The sequence below is a fragment of the Xenopus laevis genome, chromosome 2L (genome assembly GCF_017654675.1).
Source record: "Xenopus laevis strain J_2021 chromosome 2L, Xenopus_laevis_v10.1, whole genome shotgun sequence".
In the NCBI taxonomy this organism is placed as follows: Eukaryota; Metazoa; Chordata; class Amphibia; order Anura; family Pipidae; genus Xenopus; species Xenopus laevis.
The window spans coordinates 81,925,984-81,949,359 of NC_054373.1; the positions used below are offsets into that span (position 1 = coordinate 81,925,984).

Genomic DNA, 23,376 nt, shown 5'->3' on the forward strand with positions numbered 1-23,376 from the left:
TAGCAGTGTATCTTACTAAAAGCATCCTATAAATCTTATTTTTCTTTCTTTTTTACAAAGCCATACCAACCAGCCTATTTAGTTTATTTAATGTTTACATGATTTTCTAGACTTAAGGTATGACAATCCAAATTACATTCTGGATAACAGGTCCCGTATAAGCAAAGATATACATACCACCCAGCAAAGTATTTCAAGGCAAAAAGGAAAACACCACAAGAAACGGATACACATGTCAAGGACGATTCAGTTGATCAGTTGATTTATTTCAAATAAAATCAAACATGGATTTATATCATGTGCAAGTTGACTTACAGTAAGTATAAAAATGTCAGTTATTTTTATATTTTTTATTTTCCTTTTTTTCAAACATAAATGGCTTCTTGTTATCACATGTAAACATGATTTACAAAGCTAGACTTCTGAATAATGACCAAAGACAAAATGCTTGGATAGCTACACAGGGGGATCCCCACTTACAAGACCCACTTGGTTCCTGTATGGATATTCTGAATACATGGAAGCTCAGGAAGTCCCGAAGAAACGTTTGTTTTACTTTCTGCCTCATTTTTATTTATAAAGAAAACAACTATGAGACAGACCCTGAATTAAATGCACCATTATATTTCAGGGACAGATGTCACCCACAAGTCAATAAAAAGACACATATGCTTTCTAATTACTAGAGAAAATGTATCATTATACAGTGATATATATGATTGTTATACCCCCAACATCTGACAATTCATCGCCTCTCCATTCCAGATGGACCATCAAGCTCTTCTTGCAATTGTAGAATTCACTCTTGGTTGGGACCAACTAAAAAGAACAGAACACTATAATTAAAGCAACAAAAAAACATATTCTTTATTGACAGGGCCACCATCACATACACATTTGGGCTCCCTTCTGACATACTGAAAAGTAGTCAAACCTCTACAGTTGTACTGTATGTACTTCTGTGCTGGCTCACTAAGTAGAGCACTCATCCTAAAGGTTTGACTTGCATACTGCCTTACTATGCTCCCAAATTGTGTTCTACTGCACAAATCAATAGAAACATATATTTTACATTAAAAAAAACAAATGTACATATGTAAAACCATTTTCTGATGTTCAGAATATTTATCCTCAATAGTTCAGATTCTAAAATTGCTTTTATTACTTTGTTTTTTTTAGTGATATGTATATATACAGTCATATGAAAAAGTTTGGGAAACCCTCTTAATTCTTTGGGGTTTTGTTTTTCATTTGTTTAAAGTAGCAACTTCCTTTTAATATAAAACGTGTCTTATGTAAACAGTAGTATTTCAGCTCTGACATAAAGTTTATTGGATTAACAGAAAATATGCATCATAAAATTAGACAGGTGCATAAATTTGGGCACCCCAGCAGAGATATTACATCAATACTTAGTTGAGCCTCCTTTTGCAAATGTAACCGCCTCTAGACGCGTATTGGGAACACATTTTACACATCCCCACACAGGAAAGAAATATAGGGTGAAATATAGGATGACATGTGAAACAACAATGGTTATATATATCATAAAGTGCCCATGTGGGTTAATATACTGTGGGAAGACGGTAAGGCAGCTAAAGGAGAGGATAGCCATGCATAGGGCAAGCATTCGAGCTGCCCTAGATCCAGATAGAAAGGTTGTAACTAAGGAAGGCAAAAAGAAGCAGGATATCGCACAACAGCCAGTGGCAAAGCACTGGGCTGAATACAAGCATGATGCATCAGCATTTAGGTGCATGCCTATTGATGTAGTTAGACCTAGGCCGAGAGGGGGTGATATTGAAAATGAGCTATTACGTAGAGAGGCCTTCTGGATCCATACATTAGATTGTATAGCACCAAAGGGGTTAAATGGACAAACCGCGTACAACTGCTTCCTAACTTAAAACACCATAGAACTGAGAGTATTTATTCTTTAGACAAAACATCCCTTTGAAGTGGTTTATTAAATAGATACGTATGTTGCAAAATAAATAATGGGTTTCTATAAAATGGAAACATATGTGGTAAGCAGTATGTGGACAAATTGTTGTAACATAGTATTTTGTTATGTTTTTATTTCATAGGATGAAACATGCACCGCTTTTAAGATTTTTTATTGAGCAGATTCGGACACCTACTGATAACACGATATATTGCACATATTTAAGTAAAATTTTAAAAAACATTTTTACTGCAATTTTTAACACATGCACTAATTGATTGTATGTAAATTAGATGGAACACTATTGGTTACGAATTCTTAAACCCTATGAGGTCACTTTGGCGCCATTTTGTATTGTGATCACTATATAAAGTTTTATTGCACACTGTACACTATCCTTGAGAAAGGTCCCAAGAGGGACCGAAACGTTGGAGCACTGTGATGTGTGAAATTAAATAAAAAGACACTTGTTTTACCAAGGGAAGTGCTGGCCCAGGAATGCTTTATTCCAAATTTTGATTATATATATATATCTGGCTTCTGCTATATAGTCTTTCAGATATTACTGTCTTCTCTTGATATCACAGAGCTCTCTGTTGTACTATCACTGACCAACGGAGAGTGCTTATACTTTCACTGTAGAAGAGGCCAGGTTAAGCTCCAACATTGGTTTGGGTGTAATGACTTGGATTAGTTTTAGTTCTAGAAGTCAGTATTCCTGCTTTGTGGATTTCATATTCAGCAAAAAAAGCAGCAAAGCTACTGTCATGTCTTATAGAAACCTGTGTTCTACATTTCTGACCTGATCAGACCCCAAAACTGTGGTTGTTCATGAGCCTTTCCTCGTATATTTCAGTGTGAATATTTTCAGAGCTGCTGAAAACCAGTTCTTTTTTTATTGTGTTTATACTTTCCAGAGATCATTTCAAATTCACATCAATCCTTGCACTGGGGAGCTTACAACACAAACACACACACATATGATTTCTTCACAAGTCAGTTAACCTGCCTGTATGTTTTAGAGGAAACCAGTGTACTCAAAGGAAAGCCACACGGACAACGCAAACACAACAAACAGCATGTGTTTTGGTTGGGATCAAACCAAGGACACCTGCCCTGAAGGCAGCAATACTAACCACAACTATTTGGTAAATTTAATAAATCAGAAGGTAACATTTATTGGCCTGCTGTCTAAAAGCAAATATCTGAGCTCACCTTTCAATTCAGTCTGCTTCTTTAGTAGGAGTGCAAGCTTGTCAATATCAGCTTCAAAAAAAGACTGAAGATCTTTATGTTCTGATATGAAGTTCTGCATCTTTTGCACACTATCCAAATCCTAGAAAATATAAAATAATATATCATGATCTTATTGCAATTTATATCGTAACACTGGTTTATTTAAAATTTATTTTTACCTTTTCTGACAGTGTATCCACTTCCTCCAGCTGATAATAAAGCTCTTGCAGCATCTCATCTATCATCAACATTTCTAGGTCGCAAATTGGGGAAAGCGAGACTGCTGCATCACATTCTAAAGTAACACCATCATATGTATCCATGCTCTGTTCTAGAATAGCCCAGTTTGACAGCAGCACCTATGTTGTTTGAAGATAGAAAAAAATTGGTACCACATAATTTTAAAATGCCTATGATGCAAAAGATGACAGTAATATTTAAACTAGCAGTACAGGGAATCCTTGAGTTACATACACCCAACTTACATACAACTCACACTAACAGACAGGGGCTATTGCAGTAACATACTATGGTTTGCTTGACTTTTACTAGAATTTATCTTTAATAACCCAACTGCCCCAATCCCCCGTGGCATGCGGAGCACAGAAAGGTAAAAATAAATATGCACAATAAAGGTAAAAATATATACTATTTTAAGACAGACATCTGGCTAAGTTGTATTTAATAAGTAAATGTATATGTTTTAACTTATATACAAATTCAACTTAAAGGAGAAGCAAACCCAAAAGTCAAAAAAACCCTAACTAAAGACCCCCCTCCCTCCTCCCCCAGCCTAAGTATTACCCTGGGTAAATGCCCCTAACTTTTTACTTAGCCCTTGGTGCAGATTCAGGCATTCGAGTTCACGAGCATCATCTTCAGCCGATTCGGTAATTTTAGGAATGAGACCGGCGCTTCTGCAATATTTGTAAGTTTCCCAACTGCGTATGCGCAGCTCCGCTGGTCTCATTCCGAAGATTACCAATGAGGAAAAGATGGTGCCCGTGAACTCCGCTGGACAGAATCTGCACGGAGAAAAGTAAGTAAAGACTTAGGGGCATTTGCCCGGGGTAACACTTAGGCTGGGGGAGGGGGGTCTATGTAGGATAGGGGGTAGGGTTTTTTAACTTTTGGGTTTGCTTCTCCTGTAAGAAGAAACCTACAAACCCTATCCTGTATGTAGCCCGTGGACTGCCTGTATTTTGGAAAAATTACACCAAACAGAAAGAATTAAAGATATGTAGTTATGTGTCCTTGAATTCATATATCCAGTAACATATTTTCTAAAAGGTCACAATGTCCCATAAAGTGTATGGTTCTGTTTTATGCAGGGATTCATTACAGGAGTTCATTACCGCTTGTATTTTGCTTCCTTCCTCCTTTAGGCCTGGTACATGTCTGAATTCGGAAACAAAATTCTGTATCTTATTTCCAAAATCTTTGAGCCAAGCAGATGACACTTTCATGTCAGATGAATGCATTAATTCATTCCGACACTTAATAACCTAGCAAAAGTATTTAGATAAAGAACAGTTAGTGGTTATGTGATAGAGTTAGGAGATATAAAAATAGAATTTCTTTTAGAAATCAGTGCAGTTGGATGTGTTATTCAGATATCCAAGAGCAAATAATCAGTTTGAAACACCTGTGGAATTTATTAGGAATTTTTATAATTGCATATTTGAATATGCTTAGTTTACTCCTGAATAATCCTTTACTGTTATTGTAGCAGTTACAAAAATATTAAAGGGATACTGTCATGGGCAAAAAAATTTTTTCAAAATGAATCAGTTAATAGTGCTGCTCCAGCAGAATTCTGCACTGAAATCCATTTCTCAAAAGAGCAAACAGATTTTTTTTATATTCAATTTTGAAATCTGACATGGGGCTAGACATATTGTCAGTTTCCCAGCTGCCCCAAGTCATGTAAATCACTCTTTACTGCTGTACTGCAAGTTGGAGTGATATCACCCCCTCCCTTTTCCCCCCAGCAGCCAAACAAAAGAACAATGGGAAGATAACTAGATAGCAGCTCCCTAACACAAGATAACAGCTGCCTGGTAGATCTAAGAACAACACTCAATAGTAAAAACCCATGTCCCACTGAGACACATTCAGTTACATTGAGAAGGAAAAACAGCAGCCTGCCAGAAAGCATTTCTCTCCTAAAGTGCAGGCACAAGTCACATGACATGGGGCAGCTGGGAAATTGACAAAATGTCTAGCCCCATGTCAGATTTCCAAATTGTTTGCTCTTTTGAGAAATGGATTTCAGTGCAGAATTCTGCTGGAGCAGCACTATTAGCGGATTCATTTTGAAAAATTATTTTTTTCCCATCACAGTATACCTTTAAGAAATATATATAGCAAGACCTACATGCTAGCATGCATCAGAAAATTATGCACTGTGGTGCAATGGATGAGGAATTCGCTGGTGCATATAGGTGAATCATGGAGGCAGAGCCGGGCCAAGCCGGGAAGGCGCCCTAGGCAGCTGCTGCGACGTCTGGGTTAGATGCTCTCGTGTGCGCGAATAGATCCTGGTGTGCGAACAGGCACTTGTGCGCATGAGCGAAAAGACGCTTGTGCGCATGTGCGAAAAGACGTTTGTGCGCATGCGCGAAAAGACGATTGTGCGCATGCGCGAAAAGACGCTTGTGCGCATGCGCGAAAAGACGCTTGTGCACATGCGTGGAGCAAAGCGCTATCGCACATAGATGATAACAAGTAGGCAGTCGGCAGAGAAAGGGACTGGACTAGGGGTAGGAGTAAGTACGTGCCTGGCGCCCCTCCACCTTTGTGCCCTAGGCACGTGCCTACTCTGCCTACCCCTAGTTCCGGCCCTGCATGGAGGCAAAACATTGATGAAATGTTTCCAATGTCCAAGAAAATGAAGGTGCAGTATAAAACTGTGAACAACTTTAAAGAGGAACTATCTTGAAAATGACAATTTAATTTAAGCTTCAGCATACTGAAATAAGAAACTTTGCAAATACAATCAATTGAATATTTTGCATTGTTTGTGAAATAATCAAGCTTATGTTCACTTTCCCTCTCAGCATCTGTTTCCCTTCATTCTGTCTTCTTGCAGCACTTGGGTGTCAGATAGTCATTGAAAGTTAGATCCAATATATCGTATATGGGGTAGGGCTTCCTTTCCGAGCAGATGTATTAGAACAAATTCAAATAACTGATTCCAGTACAAACAAAATCTAACAAAATAACTGTGTTTTGCAAAAATTCTGCATGTAGAGAGACATCAGAGAGAACCAGAGTTCTGGTGATTTTAATAGAGTGAGCTCTAATACATCTTCTAGGCAAAAGGAACCCCCCTATAAGATATATTGGATATAACGGTCAATGAATATTTGACACCCAACGGCTGCATGAAGAGAAACAGACGCCGAGAGAGGAATAGTGAAGATAAACTTGATTATTTCAGAAACAGTACAGAATGTTAAAGTGATTGCATTTAGAAAGTTTCTTGTTTCAGTATGCTGAAGCTTATATTACATTTTGATTCCCCCTTTAAGTATTAAAAAAAAAAAAAAGCGGGCAGTTGGTTTCGCATTTGGTGGTACTGTAAAATGTCAAAAAACTAAACAGATAACTAAAATTTGTTGCTCAAAAGGACTTCCAGAAAAAGGAACACACATACTACTACTGGTACAGGACCTGTTATGCAGAATGCTCGGGACCTGGGGATTTCTGGATAACATAGTAAGTTAGGGTGAAAAAAAGACACACGTCCCTCAAGTTCAACCTTTTAACTCTATTTTAACGTGTCTCACTGCTAGTTGATCCAGAGGAAGGCCAAAAAAACCCATCTGAAGCCAATCGAATTGCCTCAGAGTAGGAAAAAATTCCGTCCTGACTCCAAAATGAAAAATCGGACTAGTCCCTGGATCAACTTATAGTATGAGCTATCTTCCATAACCCTGTATTCCCTCACTTGCTAAAAAGCCCTTCAACCCATTCTTTAAGCTATCTAATGTATCAGCCTGTACAACTGATTCAGGGAGAGAATTCCACCGCTCTTCACTGATAAAAAAAAAAAAAAAAAAAACCCTTCAGAATATTTAGGTCAAACCTCCTTTCTTCTAATTGGAATGGGTGACCTTGTGTCAGATGGAAGGACCTACTGGTAAATAAAGCATTAGAGAGATTAGTATGAGATCCCCTTATATATTTATTATACATAGTTATCATATCACCCCTTAAGCGCCTCTTCTCCATCGTGAACAACTAGCTTGGCCAGTCTTTCCTCATAGCTAAGATTATCCATACCTTTTACCAGCTTAGTTGCCATTCTCTGTACCCTCTTTAATTCAATAATATCCTGTCCTGAGCACTGGAGACCAAAGGGTCTTTTTGTAATTTGGATCTTAATACCTTAAGTCTACTAGAAAATCATGTAAACATTAAATAGGCTGGTTTTGCTTGCAATAAGGATTAATTATATTATATGTTAGTTTGGATCAAGTACAAGGTACTGTTTTATTATTACAGAGAAAAAGGAAATCTTTTCTTTTTTTAAATTTAATCATTTGGATAAAATGGAGTCTATGAGAGACATCCTAATAATTCAGAGCTTTCTGGATGACGGGTTTCTGGAAAACGGATCCCATACCTATACTAAGATTGTGTCATACAAATGCACAGCCTTCTCCAAATGTCTATGGCGAATATTATCTTCTCCATGAAAAAAGGCAATAAATGAACACTAGGGGTGTTAAAGCAATTTTAGTTTGGACTATGGACATTCTGTATTCCTTTACATATGGACATACTGTATTTCTTTACATTAAAACTGTAAGACTATATTGGTGAATATCCATTTTTAGGTTAGACGAAAAGAAAGAAGTTGCCTGTACTTTCTCAAAGTTCAGAAGTGTTCAGCACACCACAAAGTATGAAAAATATAAGCCTGTGTGCATCCTCAATTTCCTGTTTTTTTATATGCATACATGCATGTGTACTGTGACATATTTTATGATCGTATTTAGAACTAATGCTTAACAAAGAAATAAGGTACAAATGGTACATATTATGATTTGAGCTAAGGTAACCATTAGCAGTGAAGATCTGTGCCTCTGAATATGTAGAGGCACATACAGTAGCTTCCCATATTTTTTTCTTCAGATTCCCTGCACGTGGTCTGTGACACTCCATGATGGTGAGTACCAACTGAAGGCTGATGCTTAAACCAGTGATTTTAACTCAATATATAAAATACAGTACAATATTCCTTTGTAGGGTTCTGTTCTCGTTTAATAGCCGGTTTACTGACCTTTTTTTTTGTTTTTTTAATTTCTTATTTTTACTTTACTGGCAAATAAACACGTACATCCCAACATTCCCTAATGTTGGGAATGATCTAGGACCTGCCAAAATATATGCCCATACCATTTCCAGTTACATCCACCTTCCTAAAAGTGAGTTTTGAGTGGATAGTGGTCCTTTCACAATCAGCCCAAACCCCACTTTTGTGAAAGTACAATCCTTTTTAGGCCCCACCTGCACCAATATGATAAGCAAACATAGCAAATATGAATAAAAACATTATACAACGCAAGTGAGGCAACATGCGGCTTCTTCACATTGTATTTACCTCTCTAACTTTAGACAAGTCAGGCCCTTTAAAGCGATCACATGTAGTTAACAGGTTAAGAAGAGCTGATGCATCACATGCCTGTGGTTCTTTCTTGTCTGTGCATCCACGTGGCATATATGCCTATGATAGGAAATAACATAAATTAAAGAAATGGGAGTGGAAATAGGCAACCTATTTAAACGTTTTAAAACTTACACTGTTGAAGTTGAAGAATTTTGCTTTAAATGGTATTCTCATGCATAATAAATAATACCCACACTTATTAGTAGTTGTATTTGATCATCATCATAGAAACCTCCATTATCAGATCCCCAATACCTAATTCTTCTTTGCCATACCCCCATACCATAACAAGTCTAGTAGCCTAACTTAGAAAATAGGCTTCTTTTATTTGTTTTTTGTGCCAGTCTAGTGTGTTCAGCTGAACCTATATTCAGCATGGCTTGAATCAAAAAGAACAGCAAATTGAAAGTAAGAGCGCTTTTCAATTAAAATGTAATTTCCATGTCCTACTATTAATAGATTAGTAGCAGAAAGTTAAAGATTAGAAAAAAAACAAACCTAGAAATCCTAGAATGTAATATAATTGTAAGAATAGCACATAAAAGTGGCTAGCAATGTTACTGACTTGGTAAGATAGTAAATGGTATTATAAAAAAAACAAAGGGAAAGTATGTTAAAGCAGTTTCCCTTTCAAGTTCATAATGAGATGATTTTTATTGTATCATTTAAATATATAACATTTAATCAATTTCCACGCTTATCTACACACCAATTTTCCAGACTTTGGCACGTTCACAAAGAGTGAAAACATACTGAAAGGAACCCATTTGTTTGTGCCTCTAAGGATACAATGTTTGGGTCGGTAACTGCTCATTTTCTTTCAAGTAAGCCCAAGGATACTAATATTTATCTGTGTTTCTGCCTTTGTTTGGAATGATTATAATATCTTGAGGTCATTCTGACAATTATGATATATCCCTAAGCACAAAAGGGCAAATCAGTAACAGCACCTTTAATGTTTTAGCCATAAATAAAGGTGAGTAAAGATACAAACTAACTTGCCTTATTTTGAATAGTTTTACAGCAGAGGGCTGCTATGCTGCTTCCTATTTTCTTAAAGGGAACTATCACGAAAATTAAAATTTAATATTAGCTTCAGCATACTGAAATAAGAAACGTTCTAAATACAATCAATTAAAAATGATGTACCGTTTCTGAAATAATCAAATTTATCTTCACTATTCCTCTCTCAGCATCTGTTTCTCCTCATTCTGTCTTCATTCAGGAGTTGGGTGTCAGATATTCACGGACAGCTAGATACAATATATCTTAGAGGGGGGCTCCTTTTGCCTAGAAGATGTATTAGAGCTCACTCTATTAAAATCACCAGAAATCCTCTCTCTACATGCAGAATTTGTGCAAAAGGCAGTTATTTTGTTAGATTTTGTTTGTACTGGAATCAGTTATGGAATAGTACAGATAAGGCCGATATTTGTGTTTTGAGAGTGCTAGGTGCTAATCCTTTCCTAAAGCCCGAAGCAAGAAATTCAGTGACAATCTGTGGTGTGCTATTTTCCCATGACTGTTGTCTATGGGAGCACCAGTCTATGAAGGTTTTCCAGGCTTTATAGTAGGCTTTTGCTGTAGACTGTTTACGTGCTTGCAGAAGAATATCTATTGTCATTATGGAGAACCCCCGCTTGGACCACAACTGGATCTCAAGTGCCAGGCCGATGAACGCAGCATGGACAGGTTGGGGTGCCGCGCTGGTCCCTGCATCAGGAGGTCGGACCGCATGGGCAGTCTCCATGGTCTGGAAATGGACATGCTGATCAGATCTGAGTACCACAGTCTGTTTGCCCAATCTGGGGCAATTAGTTATTATTATTATTAGTATAGTGGTCGTCCTTTCCTGCTTGATCTTGGCAATGATTCTGAGTAGGATCGGTAGTGGTGGAAAGGCTTGCAAAAACCTTGCGAAAGTTCCAAGGTATCACCAGAGCGTCTGTGAACGCTGCTCCTGAATCTTTGGTTCTGGAACAGTAGCATGGAACTTTGAAATTGTGTCTGGATGCTAGAATGTCTATGTCTGGTATCCCCCACTTGCTGGTTATTTAGGAGAATATCTTGTGATGCAAACTCCATTCCCCCTGGTCGAGTGTTTGTCTGCTGAGGAAGTCTGCTTCCCAATTGAGAACTCCAGGAATGAACACCGCCGAGATGGTTGGAACAGGAAGTTCGGCCCATTTCAAGATCTTTGTAGCTTCCAGCATAGCCTGCTTGCTGCGGGTTCCCCCTTGCTTGTTGACGTAGGTTACTGTCGTGGCATTGTCTGACTGAATCCTGACTGGGAATGCACGAAGGAGACTGGTCCAGCCCTAAAGGGCCAACACAATCGCTAGAAATTCCAGTACATTGATTGGCAAGCAGGATTCCTGTTGATTCCATCAACCTTGTAGCGTGTGATCACGGTATACCGCTCCTCAGCTCAACAGGATGGCATCGGTCGTTACCACTTCCCACATGACTGGGGCCCAACTCCTACCCGACTGTAGGTGTATTCGGTTGGTCCTGACTTGTGGAGAGATGGGAATGGTTTGTTGGAGATCCTGATGATCTTTGTTCCAGAATTGTAAGAAATTGTGTTGTAGAGAACGCAGATGAAATCTAGTGAACGGGTGGCTTCTAGACCCGATATCATGAACCCTAATAGCTGAAGGCAGTTGCAAGCTGTCACTGTGGTTTGCTTGAGGAGCTTTGTAGTGTTGCTGACAAGGTTGTTTATCTTGACCTCTGGGAGTTGTACCGTTTGGTACCTGGAGTCAAATTGTAGACCCAAAAAGGTTATCTGTTAGGCAGAGAGAAGTTGGCTTTTGCGGTGGTTTATTAGCCAACCATGTTGTGCCAGGGCCTGCAGGGTGATTGTCGTGTCCCTAACTGATTGCTCCCAAGACACTGCTTTGAGGAGCAGATCGTCCAGATATGGTAACACATGAATTCCCATTGTCCTCAAGTTATTGGTGGTGCCAACACCTTGGTGAACACTCTTGGGGCTGTACAGAGCCCGAAGGGAAGAGCTACAAATTGGAAGTGTTGGTCTTCGACTGCAAATCGTAGGAAGGGTTGAGAGCTGGGATGGATGGGAACATGGAGGTAAGCATCCTGGAGGTCGATCAACGTCATGAAGCATTCGGATTCCATGAAGGCTATGGTCGACCTGATCGACTGGGTAAGTCTGGTAATGTCCCCTGCTAACTCCTGAGCTCAGGTAGGTGGGTTTTGGGCAATTTCCTGTGCCGAATATCTAGCTGTGCGAGCAAGGCCTGCTGCCGCTGCTGCTGGTCTGAGGATTGCTGCCGTCTGAGTGTGTGCTCTTTTTAGCGAAGACTCTAATTTTCTATTCATGGGATCTTTGAATGCTGCCTCTTTAGTTGATGGGGTAGTTTGTTTTGAGAATCTAGAAATGGCTGAATCTACCTTAGGAGGCTTATCCCAGACTTTACGTTGTTCTTCTGGAACAGGGTAAGTATCATAAAAGCATTTTGACAAGGTAAATCGTCGGTCTGGTTGTGACCATTCCGTATCAATAGTTTTAGTGATTGAGCTAAATATAGGAAATGCACGTGTTTTCTTTTGGTGAATACCAAGAACCTTATCTGCTTTTGAGACAGCCACTGTTTCATCTTTTATTTCCAATGTCTCCATCATCTTCCTCAGGAGTTTTCTGGAAATGTCTGGTTTGGCAAAGGTGGTTTGTTCAATGTCGGAGTCACTATGTGAGTCTGAACTCACCTCATCAGATTCCTGTGCCACAGAAGCATGAAAAGACATGGCATCTAAGTGGGAGGAAGGGCCTTCCTCACAGTCTGAAACTCTCAGGTGGAGAGTCAAGCGTCTTGCGCTTAGTGGCCTTTTGTTGGGAAGTGGAAGGCTGGAGGGCAGTTTTTACCCATTCTAAAAATTCCCCTATTTGCAGTGGGATCTGTGATGGGGCGTTGCCTGTTATGGGTGTATGAGGCAAGGCATCCTCATTACTCTGTAAATCCAATATGGGTGAATTGGTTTCAGTGGTAAGCTGTTGAGGGGACAGTATTGTTGGCTCAGCGGGCATGCAGTCAGAACAATATGTGGCTTCTGACTTTCTAAGTTTGTGTTTACACTTTTTGCATTTTATCCCTTTGACAGGCCTTTTAGCTGGTGTCTTAGCCGATTTAACAGCTTGAATGTCTTCTCTTAATGAATCTGACCTCTCCATGGTATAGTAATTTGAAATAGTTACCAGATACTGGGTTTTTCACTACACTGAAGTGTGTTGTAGTTCCCTGTTTAGTGCTGCTGAGGAGATGAAAGCAGGCTTATTCGCACTGCCAGCAAGGAGGGAACGGCCATAATGCTGGTGGAAGTATCCATGGAATGTGTAATCAATGTTCCACTTGCTGCAACATGCCAGCAAGGAGGGAACAGATATCATGTTGGGAGACAGCACTGCATGCCTCCATAGTTTGTAGAACACTGTAAGGAATAACAAATAAAAAATATATATACGGTAACAGAAGAGAGATTTCTATCCTTCACCTCCAAGGCAGGACAAAAGAACTGGGGAACAGAGGTGGAATCAGCTTATATACCCTGAGGGAATGGCCAAGAGACCAATTCTTCTGTCCTGCCTCCAGAGGTGAACCTGGACATAACCCATACGTCTTCACTGACAGGAGGGCCGACTAGAGAACGGTTAATTGAAAGGTGAGCTACCGCTTTACAGTGCACATGCCATGCATCCTGAAGTGGCACATGCTATTGGCCATGGAATAAGAAAACCAAATATATTCAGGCCTTTAGTTATTTTACTTATGATCCATAAATAGACATTCAGGGGCCTATTCAAGATTGCTTGTGCTGAGTAATCTTTAAGGAAACCTCACATTTTCTAACTCAATCTGACTCTTCTGACTGTTTCCAACTTTCAAATGGGGGTCACTGAAAAAAATGCTCTATAAAGCTACATATTTATTGTTATTGCTACACTGTATTACTCATCTTTCTATTTAGCCCCTCTCTTATTCATATTCCAGTCTCCTATTGAAATCAGTGCATGGTTGCTAGGGTAATTTGGACACTAACAACCAGATTGCTGAAATTGCAAACTGGGGAGCTTTAAATAGGCCTCCCTGTGTATGAAAGAGAGTAAACTATGGCACACATACTATATGAGTAAAATTCACAAATAATACTCCGAGCCAGGGCCGGGCCATGCTGGCCGGGCACCCCAGGCAACCCAGCCAGCTTTGACGCCCCCGCCGCACACATAGGAAGCGTGCGCGCATGTGCACTGACCGCACACATAGGAAACACGCACTGACTAGCTGCATCAACCTCTTCAGGTATGCTCTCCCCCTCCCCTCATGTACGCGCGCATGCACATGGACTGGAGACGAGCGGCACTCACTAGGGGTAGGTAGCAGTGAACGGTACATGCCTGGCGCCCCTCAAGCTTTGCGCCCTAGGCACGCACGTGCCTACCCCTAGTTCCGGCCCTGCTCCCAGCAAACTCTGCAAAAGACGATCACTGCACATTTGTTTCAAAACCCTGCAGTGGGCACAGGAATCAGTTACTCATACAAGATACTAATTAATGTGATTGATATGAAACGTCTGCCTTCTATGAGGTGATAAATGGTTCCTACCCATCTAGTGTGACACATTCTATAACAAGCAGCAACCAATTATAAAAGACCACTGATGTGATTCTTTAGGGTGCTGCACCAATGAGGCAAATTGAGAAATTCGCCTGAGGTGGTTGTGCCCCACTGGTTACGAGGGGCAGCAAAAATGCTGCTCCTGATAAATTTAAGAGACAAATTTACAGTTTTCAAACCGGAAATATGGCTCTTTTAGCACAGAGGGAGAAAGTATAAGGCTTACAGATTTTAAAAGTGAAACCTGGAGAACCTTTTTAGTCAGTCCCTTTCAGAAAAACCTAATTCCCTTTATACAGTACATACTGTCCCAGGACAAGGCTGTCCAATTAGCAGCCCATGGCCCCAAGCCAAATGTGACCCTCCAAGGTATTTTTATGGCCCTCTGCCTAGCTATGGGCCTCATAACTTCTGTGTATGAAATTATCAATTTCATATTATTTGGCCCACAAACATGTAGTTTCTCAGCTACACTACATAGAAGGAGTTGGACAGCTCTGGTCTAAAGGAATACCCATTTGTGCTTTTTTATGTTGCCAAAGGGAGTGGTCAGGAGAAGAAAAACTCAGTGTATGAAGTAAGATACAAACTTTCATAAATAGGAAAAATATTCTAGATACCTTCAGGATAACCACAATATTTAAAAGAAATCAGAAATAAAGAAAATATGACATCTCCTGTGTGTATTTCTCTACCTTTGCCACTTCCCAGTAATGTCCAGACCACATCGATGGATCACAGTTGCCCCAGTGTACGTCTCCATTTCTGTTAGTATGATGATCCAGAATATGATTTTTCCATTCCACGCAAACTGGACACCTGGGATTAAACTTTCAAATAAAATAAATAAATAAAAATGATACTATATAAAAGAACATTAAAAAGCACTGGATGCTTTGATCTGAAATGAAATAGGAATGTCTGGAGGGAGAAAAGTCACACAAGCCCTATACAATTAAAATTATTATAGAATTTATTTAGGGTTTAATTACCTTTACAGAACAGGTGTGCAGACTACCTTTATACATATTGCAGGGATACATTCTTCAGAACGGAGTTTTATGAGAATAATGGAATACGTTGGGAAAATGAAGGGAATAGGCGGACAAACAGAAATTGTAGAGAATAAGCTAATATGTTTTTTTTGTATGTCATCTATATGTTCATTTTATACGCCCACTTATTGGTGTATGGGGACTATGTTGATGCTTTATAAATACTTGATAATAACAATAGTGCTAGTTGGGGGTCTTACAAAGTTTCTCCTTTAAAAGACTTTGCAGGGTTTCTGGGTATACGAGTTCCTGAAAAAGTGAGAAGTATGGAATTTTTAAGCCTATCATGTGTCAGTGATGTTGGGTGATACATTTACTTGAACTTGAGGGACAGATGTCTTTAAATCAAATTAACTATGAAAATACAACTTTTTTTAATATAACAGGGGATATATTCCATCCTCATCACTCTATGTAATGAACTGTCACAACATTCCACAAGTCAAAATATGTGTTAGGGCTGTTTGGTAGTTTATTTTTTCAAGTGAACAGGTGGTTTTTATGTGCCCTTATATGTGCCCTTATAGTGCCTATCATGACCTGTTTTATAAGCAGAGTCTATCTAATCATTCATTTGATCAAATAGTGAAATGTATATTGTTGTGTGGTCATGTCTTACATGTGCACAACACACAGGAAGGTTAATTTACACCTGGTAAAAAAAAACTAGTGTGTGTATAATGGAATAGGAATCTTAGACTTTAAGCTCCACTGGGGAGAGGACTGATGTGAAATCTGTATAAACTCTGTATAGCACTATGTCAGGGCTATATAAATAAAGCATAATAATAATGTTTATGATCAAGAGGGTACAATATCTGAGGATGCAAGCAATAAAGTAAGCAATCACAGGGAGATTCTCTGACGTCATGCAGGAGCATTTCTGCAGTAGCCAAACCTCTGCTTATTTTACCAGAAATCTTTAAAGGGGTGGTTCACCTTTCAGTTAATTTTTAGTATGTTATAGAATCAGGGGCGATCTGTGGGCTGCTGCCTCCTGAGGCAGCAACCCCAATGCTGCCCCCCTCTCCCACTCTGCGCTTAAAAGTTTAGCGTCGGGTCAAAAGGGGTTGCATCGCTAGTGCAACGAGCACGTACTTTGCTTTCTGCACTAGCAGTGCCGAATTTCTGGTTTAAAAAACGGAAATGCGGCTCTTAAAGTTACAGGAGGCGGCTTTTGTCGCCCATTGTAACTAGCCGTTCACTGCCGCCTGAGACAAGGTGATCACCTTGCCATGGCAGGAACGGCCATATATAGAATGGTCAGTTCTTAGAAAATTTACAACTGGTTGTTATTATTTATCATTTTTAAATTATTTGCCTTATTATTCTGACTCTTTCAAGCTTTTAAGTGGGGGGGGGGTCACTGACCCCATCTAACAACAAATGCTCTGTAAGACTAAAATGTATTGTTATTGCTACTTTTTATTACTCATCTTTCTATTTAGACCCTTTCCTATTCATACTCCACTCTACTACTCAAATCAGTAGGGATGCACCGAATCCACTATTTTGGATTTGGTCGAACCCCCGACTCCTTCGGGAAAGATTTGGCCGAACCGAATCCGAATTCTAATTTGCATATGCAAATAAGGGATGGGAAGGGGAAAAATTTTTTATTTCCTTGTTTCGTGACAAAAAGCCGCTCAATTTCCCTTCTCACCCCTAATTTGCATATGCAAATTAGGATTTGGTTCGGCCGGGCAGAAGGATTCGGACGAATCTGAATCCTGCTTGAAAAAGCCGAATCCTGGCTGAATCCTGAACCGAATCCTGGATTCGGTGCATCCCTACAAATCAGTGCATGGTTGCTAGGAAAGCTTGGACCCTAGCAAACTGATTGCAGAAAGTGCAAACTGGAGAGCTGAATAAAAAAGCTAAATAACTTAAAAACAAAAAATAAAAAAAAATTAAACTATTGCAAATTGTCTCTGAATATCACTGTATACATCATACTAAAAGTCAATTTAAAGGTGAGCAACTTCTTTAAGTGACTTAGAGAAAATTCTGCACTAAGAAGTGTCCCCTCTAACCCTTTCCAAGTGCAAGTATGGTACCAGTGTAGAGCAGTGATCCCCATCCAGTGGCTCGCGAGCAACATGTTGTTCACCAACCCCTTGTATGTTGCTCCCAGAGGCCTCAAAACAGGTGCTCAGTTTGAAATTGTTGGCTTGTAGGCAAAATTCAGTTGCTTACTGCCAAACAGAGCCTCCTGTAGTCATATGGGCTACCAAATAGACCAAATTTTGCACCCAGAGGAATATATTGCATACTTGTGTTACTCTCCAACTTAATTTACATTTTTACATTTGATTGTGGCTCATTGCTACAAAAGGTTGGGGATCCCTGAGTATAGAGGGTGAGGCTCCGCTCCCCTGACTTTGGGTCTTGATTTACATTTGCTACATTATTTTGTAATAGTGTTGTTTCTGTCGGGGCCAGGTCCGGACTGAGAAGTAAAATCTGTCTGTGCTTTACAAAACGAATATTAAAGACAGAAACATTGGCCAGCAGAAGTTGACAAGAAGTTATCCTGATGGGGCTGACGTGTATCAGGCACAAACTTTGCAGAACCCTGTACATGTGGTCAATCCAGAGGAAAGAAAACAACAACAACAAAAAAACTGCCTAAATCCCTGGCTTCTATACATATTACAGGCTTTGGATTTTCCATTCAAATTGATTAAGTAAAGTAAATGGTTTACTAACTTAATGGAGACTTTCATAAAACAGCATAGATGCAAGGAAAATGTTGTACCAAAATATCCAAATGTATCACAATAAACAAATAACTTCTGCTCACAGGGGCCCTAAAGTCAAGTGCTAAACCCGCTTGTAGCTTCACCCTGCACGGAAATCCACACGAATTCCACAGACGGTTATTTGTGAAGCCCAGGGACCTGGCGGACTCGGTGCAGAGACAATGGCCATTGGGCAGAGGTGGAAGGCGTCACGTGGGGTACCCCGGCCTTACCTGCATCCTTTTGGCTTTGCACTGACATTTCGCTTTAGGAGGAGGGATCCTGCTGCTGAGCTGTTTGTGGAAGACACGCATCTCCGAAGCGACAAACTCTTGCAGGGATTTTTTGAGCAGCAGCAAACACTGTCCTGCTTTCATCCAGTTCTTATACTCCTGGCAGTTCAGCCTCTGCAGCAAACCGGTGTGTGCCATCTTCCGGGAAGTGCCCAGCGCACATTACATTACATGACATACAGTGACATAGAGGAAACCGTACCTGCGAAGCGTGGACAAGGTCAAGTTATTCCGGGGCAAAGCACAGCTAAACCACACCCAAGTGTCTCACTCAGACGTCTCACTCAGACTTGCAAGCGATCCCTGTACTTCTACACATGTTGGTTTCTCTTTTGGCTTCAAAACAGCTTTACCGCACACTCTTTTCACAGTGATTGTGTAGAACGTTAGAAACACAGTTGCCTTTGTCTTAAAATTCCATGTTCTAATCTGCTTGCGCTCTTCTTAGTGCCATTTTCTCTCTGTGCCATTCTCTCATGCATTCTCCTGGTATCATTCTTTCTCCCCCACAGTCATATTTATACCTGCCATTATCATTCTTTTTTCCTTCTTTACTTCTCTCCAGTCCAGGTGGCAAATTTACTAAAGGGCGAGGTGGCTAACGCTTGTGAAAATTCACCAGCGTGACGTCATTTTGCCACCGCCAATTTACTAACAGTTCCTGACGTAAATTCGCTAGCAAAGTAGACAGACTCTAGCGCTACTTTGCACCCTTACGCCAGACAAAGTTGTGCTCTGACGAAGGGACGTAACTATGCTAATTCACTAACTTGTGGATTTTATTAAACGTTACCTCTTGCGCCAGACTTGCCTTCCCCAGCTCAGACCAGGCGAAGTGCAAATAGAGAATATAGAAACATTTTCAACTATTTTTGAAGAAACTCCTAAGTCCCAAAAAACGCTGGCGTTTTTTACTTTTTACTGGGTGATAGGCTGAAAAACATCATAAATTTTTTTTGTGGTACCCTCCTTCCCCCTTACATTTGGCACCTAAATTTACAGTTTGCACATGTGTAGGGCAACATAATAGCTCTAATAAATTTTATTAAGCTTCCCTGGCCTTGTGTAGTGTAATGTAGTTGCTGCAGCATACACGTCCATTGTAATTTAACTGCACGCCGTATGCTAATTAGGCATCACTATCGTAACTTCGGACTGCTTTTCGTATTATCGCTAGTGCAACTTTGCAACCGTTCAGTAACCTGTGTGCAACTTCAGATCTTCGTGAATTTGCGCACTATTGCATTTTCGGCACATAGTGAATATGCCCCAGGAGTCCTTCTTCCCCTTCCCACGAGTCATTATTTTCTCCTTTTTTTCCCCATCCTCATAATTCATTTTTTCATTCTCCTTTTGTTTTACCTCTCCTCGTAAGTCATTGTTTCCTTCTTTTCCCCTCCTCTTGAGTCATTCTTTCCTTCTTTTCTCTTCCTCATCAGTAATTTTTTTCTTTCTTCTCCTTCCCACAAGTCATTTCCTCCTTCTTTTGCCCCTCCTCATAAGTCATTTTTTTCATTTTCCTTTTACCTGTCCTCATAAGTCATTGTTTCCTTCTTCCCCCCCTCCTTGAGAGTCACTTTCCTTCCTCGTTCTTTCCTCCTCCTCACATATCATCCTTTCATTCTTCTTTTCCTCCAACCCATGTCATTCAATCTAACCCATGTCATTCTTCCTACCTCTTCTTTCCTCTATTCCACCTCTCCATGAGTGATTCTTTGCTGTTTCTTCACATGGCAGTGGGCACCAATCTATAATACTGTTATCATTTGGCTTGTCAGGAAATTACATATCAATCAATAAACTTGGCTCCGCACCACACCATCCTCATTTTCTTGTCATGTAAGCCACGCCAATATCCAACAGGGTTTTCAGCCTCTACCTGCTGAAGCTTCAGGAGAAGGTTTGTTTGCCTATGTGTGTCCTGGGAGAGTCCAGTCTAGACCACAAAATTCACATCACAATAAACCACAAAGCCCTTTGTAGCATGTACAATAAGTCCATGATTTATGTTCAATGCCAGGAATATGAGGGCTCTTCTCACTGTGCACTCTGCTAGTGACTGGCTGAAAGGACTTGTGAGTTAGATATTTGACACCTATGGTAAATTTCTCTTTAATGCCCCAGAGTGATTGTTTGTCTCTCCTAGTTCTGTTCTTATGGGAGGAGAAGTGGATAACAGGAGATATCAGAGCACATTTTTTGTGCTAGATATCAGTATTCCTCATTATCGGTGCTTTAATGACTGTGATAAATAAAAATGCAAGAACTGAAAGATCTGTACCATGCATTTTAGGGAAAAAATTAGAAGTTTGTGCAAGAGTCCTGCGCGGGACCCACATTCTTACCCGCTACCCTACCCGACCTTATTCGCAACCCAGAGCCCCGACCATCAAGAATCAGGAAGTGCTGTCAATGTAAACCAGAAGTGACATCATCGGAAGTAGGCGTGATCAGAAAAAAAGGAGTAAAACAGGAAGTGCTGTCATTGTAAACCGGAAGTGACATCATCAGAAGGAGACGGTATCCGAAAACAGGATTAAAAATCGCTATTGAGAAAACCCGCAGCACGACCCGCAAACCCACAGAACTGCCGACCTATACACGCACCCTAACTTCTACCCGCAACCCACAGGGTACCGCAGGTTTTCACGGGTAACCCACGGGTACCTGACCTGCTGCAGGACTCTAGCTTGTGCAGTTTAATTTCCTTCCAGTCTATTAGGGCAAGAATTGTGTAACCAAACCCCGGTGCTATATGTGCATAAACTTGAAAGAAGTAGATACGCTATCTAGCTCTGCTAAGAGAAAAACTTGTAATGCAAAGAAAGGCTTGTGCAGCCTAATTACCTTTCAGCTGGTTACAACTTTATTGTATCCAACTGTGGCCTGCACGGCTGGTGTAACCAAACTTCTGTGTTATAAGGGCTCATACAGATGAGCGATTTTACCTGTGTTCCCCTCATTACACTGCAGGGAAGCGCAGGATGAAACGCAATCAATTATTTTTTCTGGGGCTCTACTCATATTGACATATATAAGCTCTGAATGTAGGCGTAATGCATCATGCTGTGTGAGAAGTTGGAGAATCAGGTAAGTTGTCTAACTTTGTCATTACTTCTAGCCTGTTATGGCTTATTAGGATCATCGGTGGCCTGCAAGGTTTGTGTAACCGAGCTCCTGTGCTATATAAATGCACAAACTGTCTAGCTATGTTTTCAAGGCTGCTTTAGTAAACGGGTAAAAGGGCCATCTGTACTGCAAAACAATATACCAAGCACACAAAGGCTATTAAAGTGTGGTGAAACCCCTGCACATATATTGTTTTGGGCGAGGTGCCAACCTCTCTAACCAGCACCCGGTGTCTTTTCATGAGAGGCTGGAGAAAGAGGATATCAGTTGTTTCAAGTTAAAAGTTCCATCTGCCCAGGACCCACTATGCCAAAATTTTCTATCTAAAAAATGTTTTTCTTACTCCCCTTGTCCCGGCTGCCCTCCTCAACTCTGCCGCACTGAGTCCTCTGTTCTTCAGTCAAGGGACATGTTCCACTGTGGAACGCATGGCCATCTTGGATTTTTCAGAAGCCTATTTAGCAGACAGGCAGAGAGAGAGAGAGAGAGAGGGACCACACACCAAACAATTGTGAGAGCACAAGGAAAGAGGAAAACTTGTCTACTGGTATTCTGCTTGTGCAAGTGTAGGTAATGCTTTTAGTTTATCCACTGATCTTACTTGCGTTTCAGGATTTAATGGAGTGCTCACTGGCCAATTTTCAATGATCTTACTGGCATATGTGGAGTTTATGGACAGCTTATTGGTTCTTTCTTTGGTCTTACTGGCATGTCTGGAGTTAATGGAGTGTTCATTGGTCATTTTCAGTGATCTTACTGGCATGTGTGTAGTTAATGAAGTGCTCATTGGTCACACTGGCACATCTGGGGTTAGGGTTGCCACCTCATCCCCATCTCATACCAAACACATATGGAATCCACAGCTTGCATGGCTAATTAGCAATTAATTTAGATTCATGGCTGCACATAAATCAGTTCAGTCTGCAGCATGCATCAAAGGGTAGAACTCCACAGCGATTTTAAGTGCAATACCGTTTGTCCTGACTAGGGATGCACCGAATCCAGGATTAGGTTCGGGATTCAGCCTTTTTCAGCAGGATTCGGATTCAGCCTGGCCGAACCAAATCCTAATTTGCATATGCAAATTAGGGGCGGGAGGGAAATCATGTGATTTTTTGTCACAAAACAAGGAAGTTAAAAATGTTTTCCCCTTCCCACCCCTAAATTGCATATGCAAATTAGGATTCGGTTCGGTATTTGGGCCAATCTTTCACAAAGGATTCAGGGGTTCGGCCGAATCCAAAATAGTGGATTTGGTGCATCTCTAGTTCTGACGCGCTGAGATGAATCGGAGGCACCACGTTGAATGCGCCAAATCTAAGGCAAGTAATGGGAATGTTAGGTGTTATGTGAATTATTCATAGTTAGAAGGTGACGTGAATTACTATATGACGTTCAGTCACTTTACATGATGTAGCCTATTCTGCATATTAAAGGAGACCTAAACCCCCACCAAAGAGAAAAGACCCATCCACTACCCTCCATTGTCCCCCTTCACTGCTTCCTCCCTGCGTAGTCCATTACTGCAAAAAGTGTCCCTGAAAGTCACACTGACTTATCCAAGCAGAGTAGCACAGAGGAGCTCGAGTGCCATCTTCCGCATCCTTGGAAAGGGAACAATGACACTGAACTGTTTGGCACATGTACAGTTGGAGCCAGTCTGT

General features: G+C 40.4%; 1 protein-coding gene across 2 annotated transcripts; it reads right to left on the reverse strand.

Annotated features, from left to right (window-relative positions):
* Window positions 1-245: 245 nt before the first annotated feature.
* cxorf38.L (chromosome X open reading frame 38 L homeolog) lies at window positions 246-18,829 on the reverse strand. 2 transcript variants are annotated; one of them, XM_018246631.2, is made up of 7 exons: window positions 18,524-18,829; window positions 15,190-15,324; window positions 8,793-8,915; window positions 4,537-4,686; window positions 3,361-3,540; window positions 3,161-3,281; window positions 246-819 (listed from the first exon to the last, which is right to left on the reverse strand). In XM_018246631.2, the coding sequence occupies exons 1-7, from the start codon at window positions 18,719-18,721 to the stop codon at window positions 800-802; spliced, it is 927 nt and encodes a 308-aa protein (XP_018102120.1). In that variant the 5' UTR covers window positions 18,722-18,829; the 3' UTR covers window positions 246-799. The 2 variants fall into 2 exon arrangements, with proteins under 2 accessions (XP_018102120.1, XP_018102121.1); XM_018246632.2 differs by lacking the exon at window positions 4,537-4,686 and having other exon boundaries at window positions 18,524-18,828.
* Window positions 18,830-23,376: the final 4,547 nt, after the last annotated feature.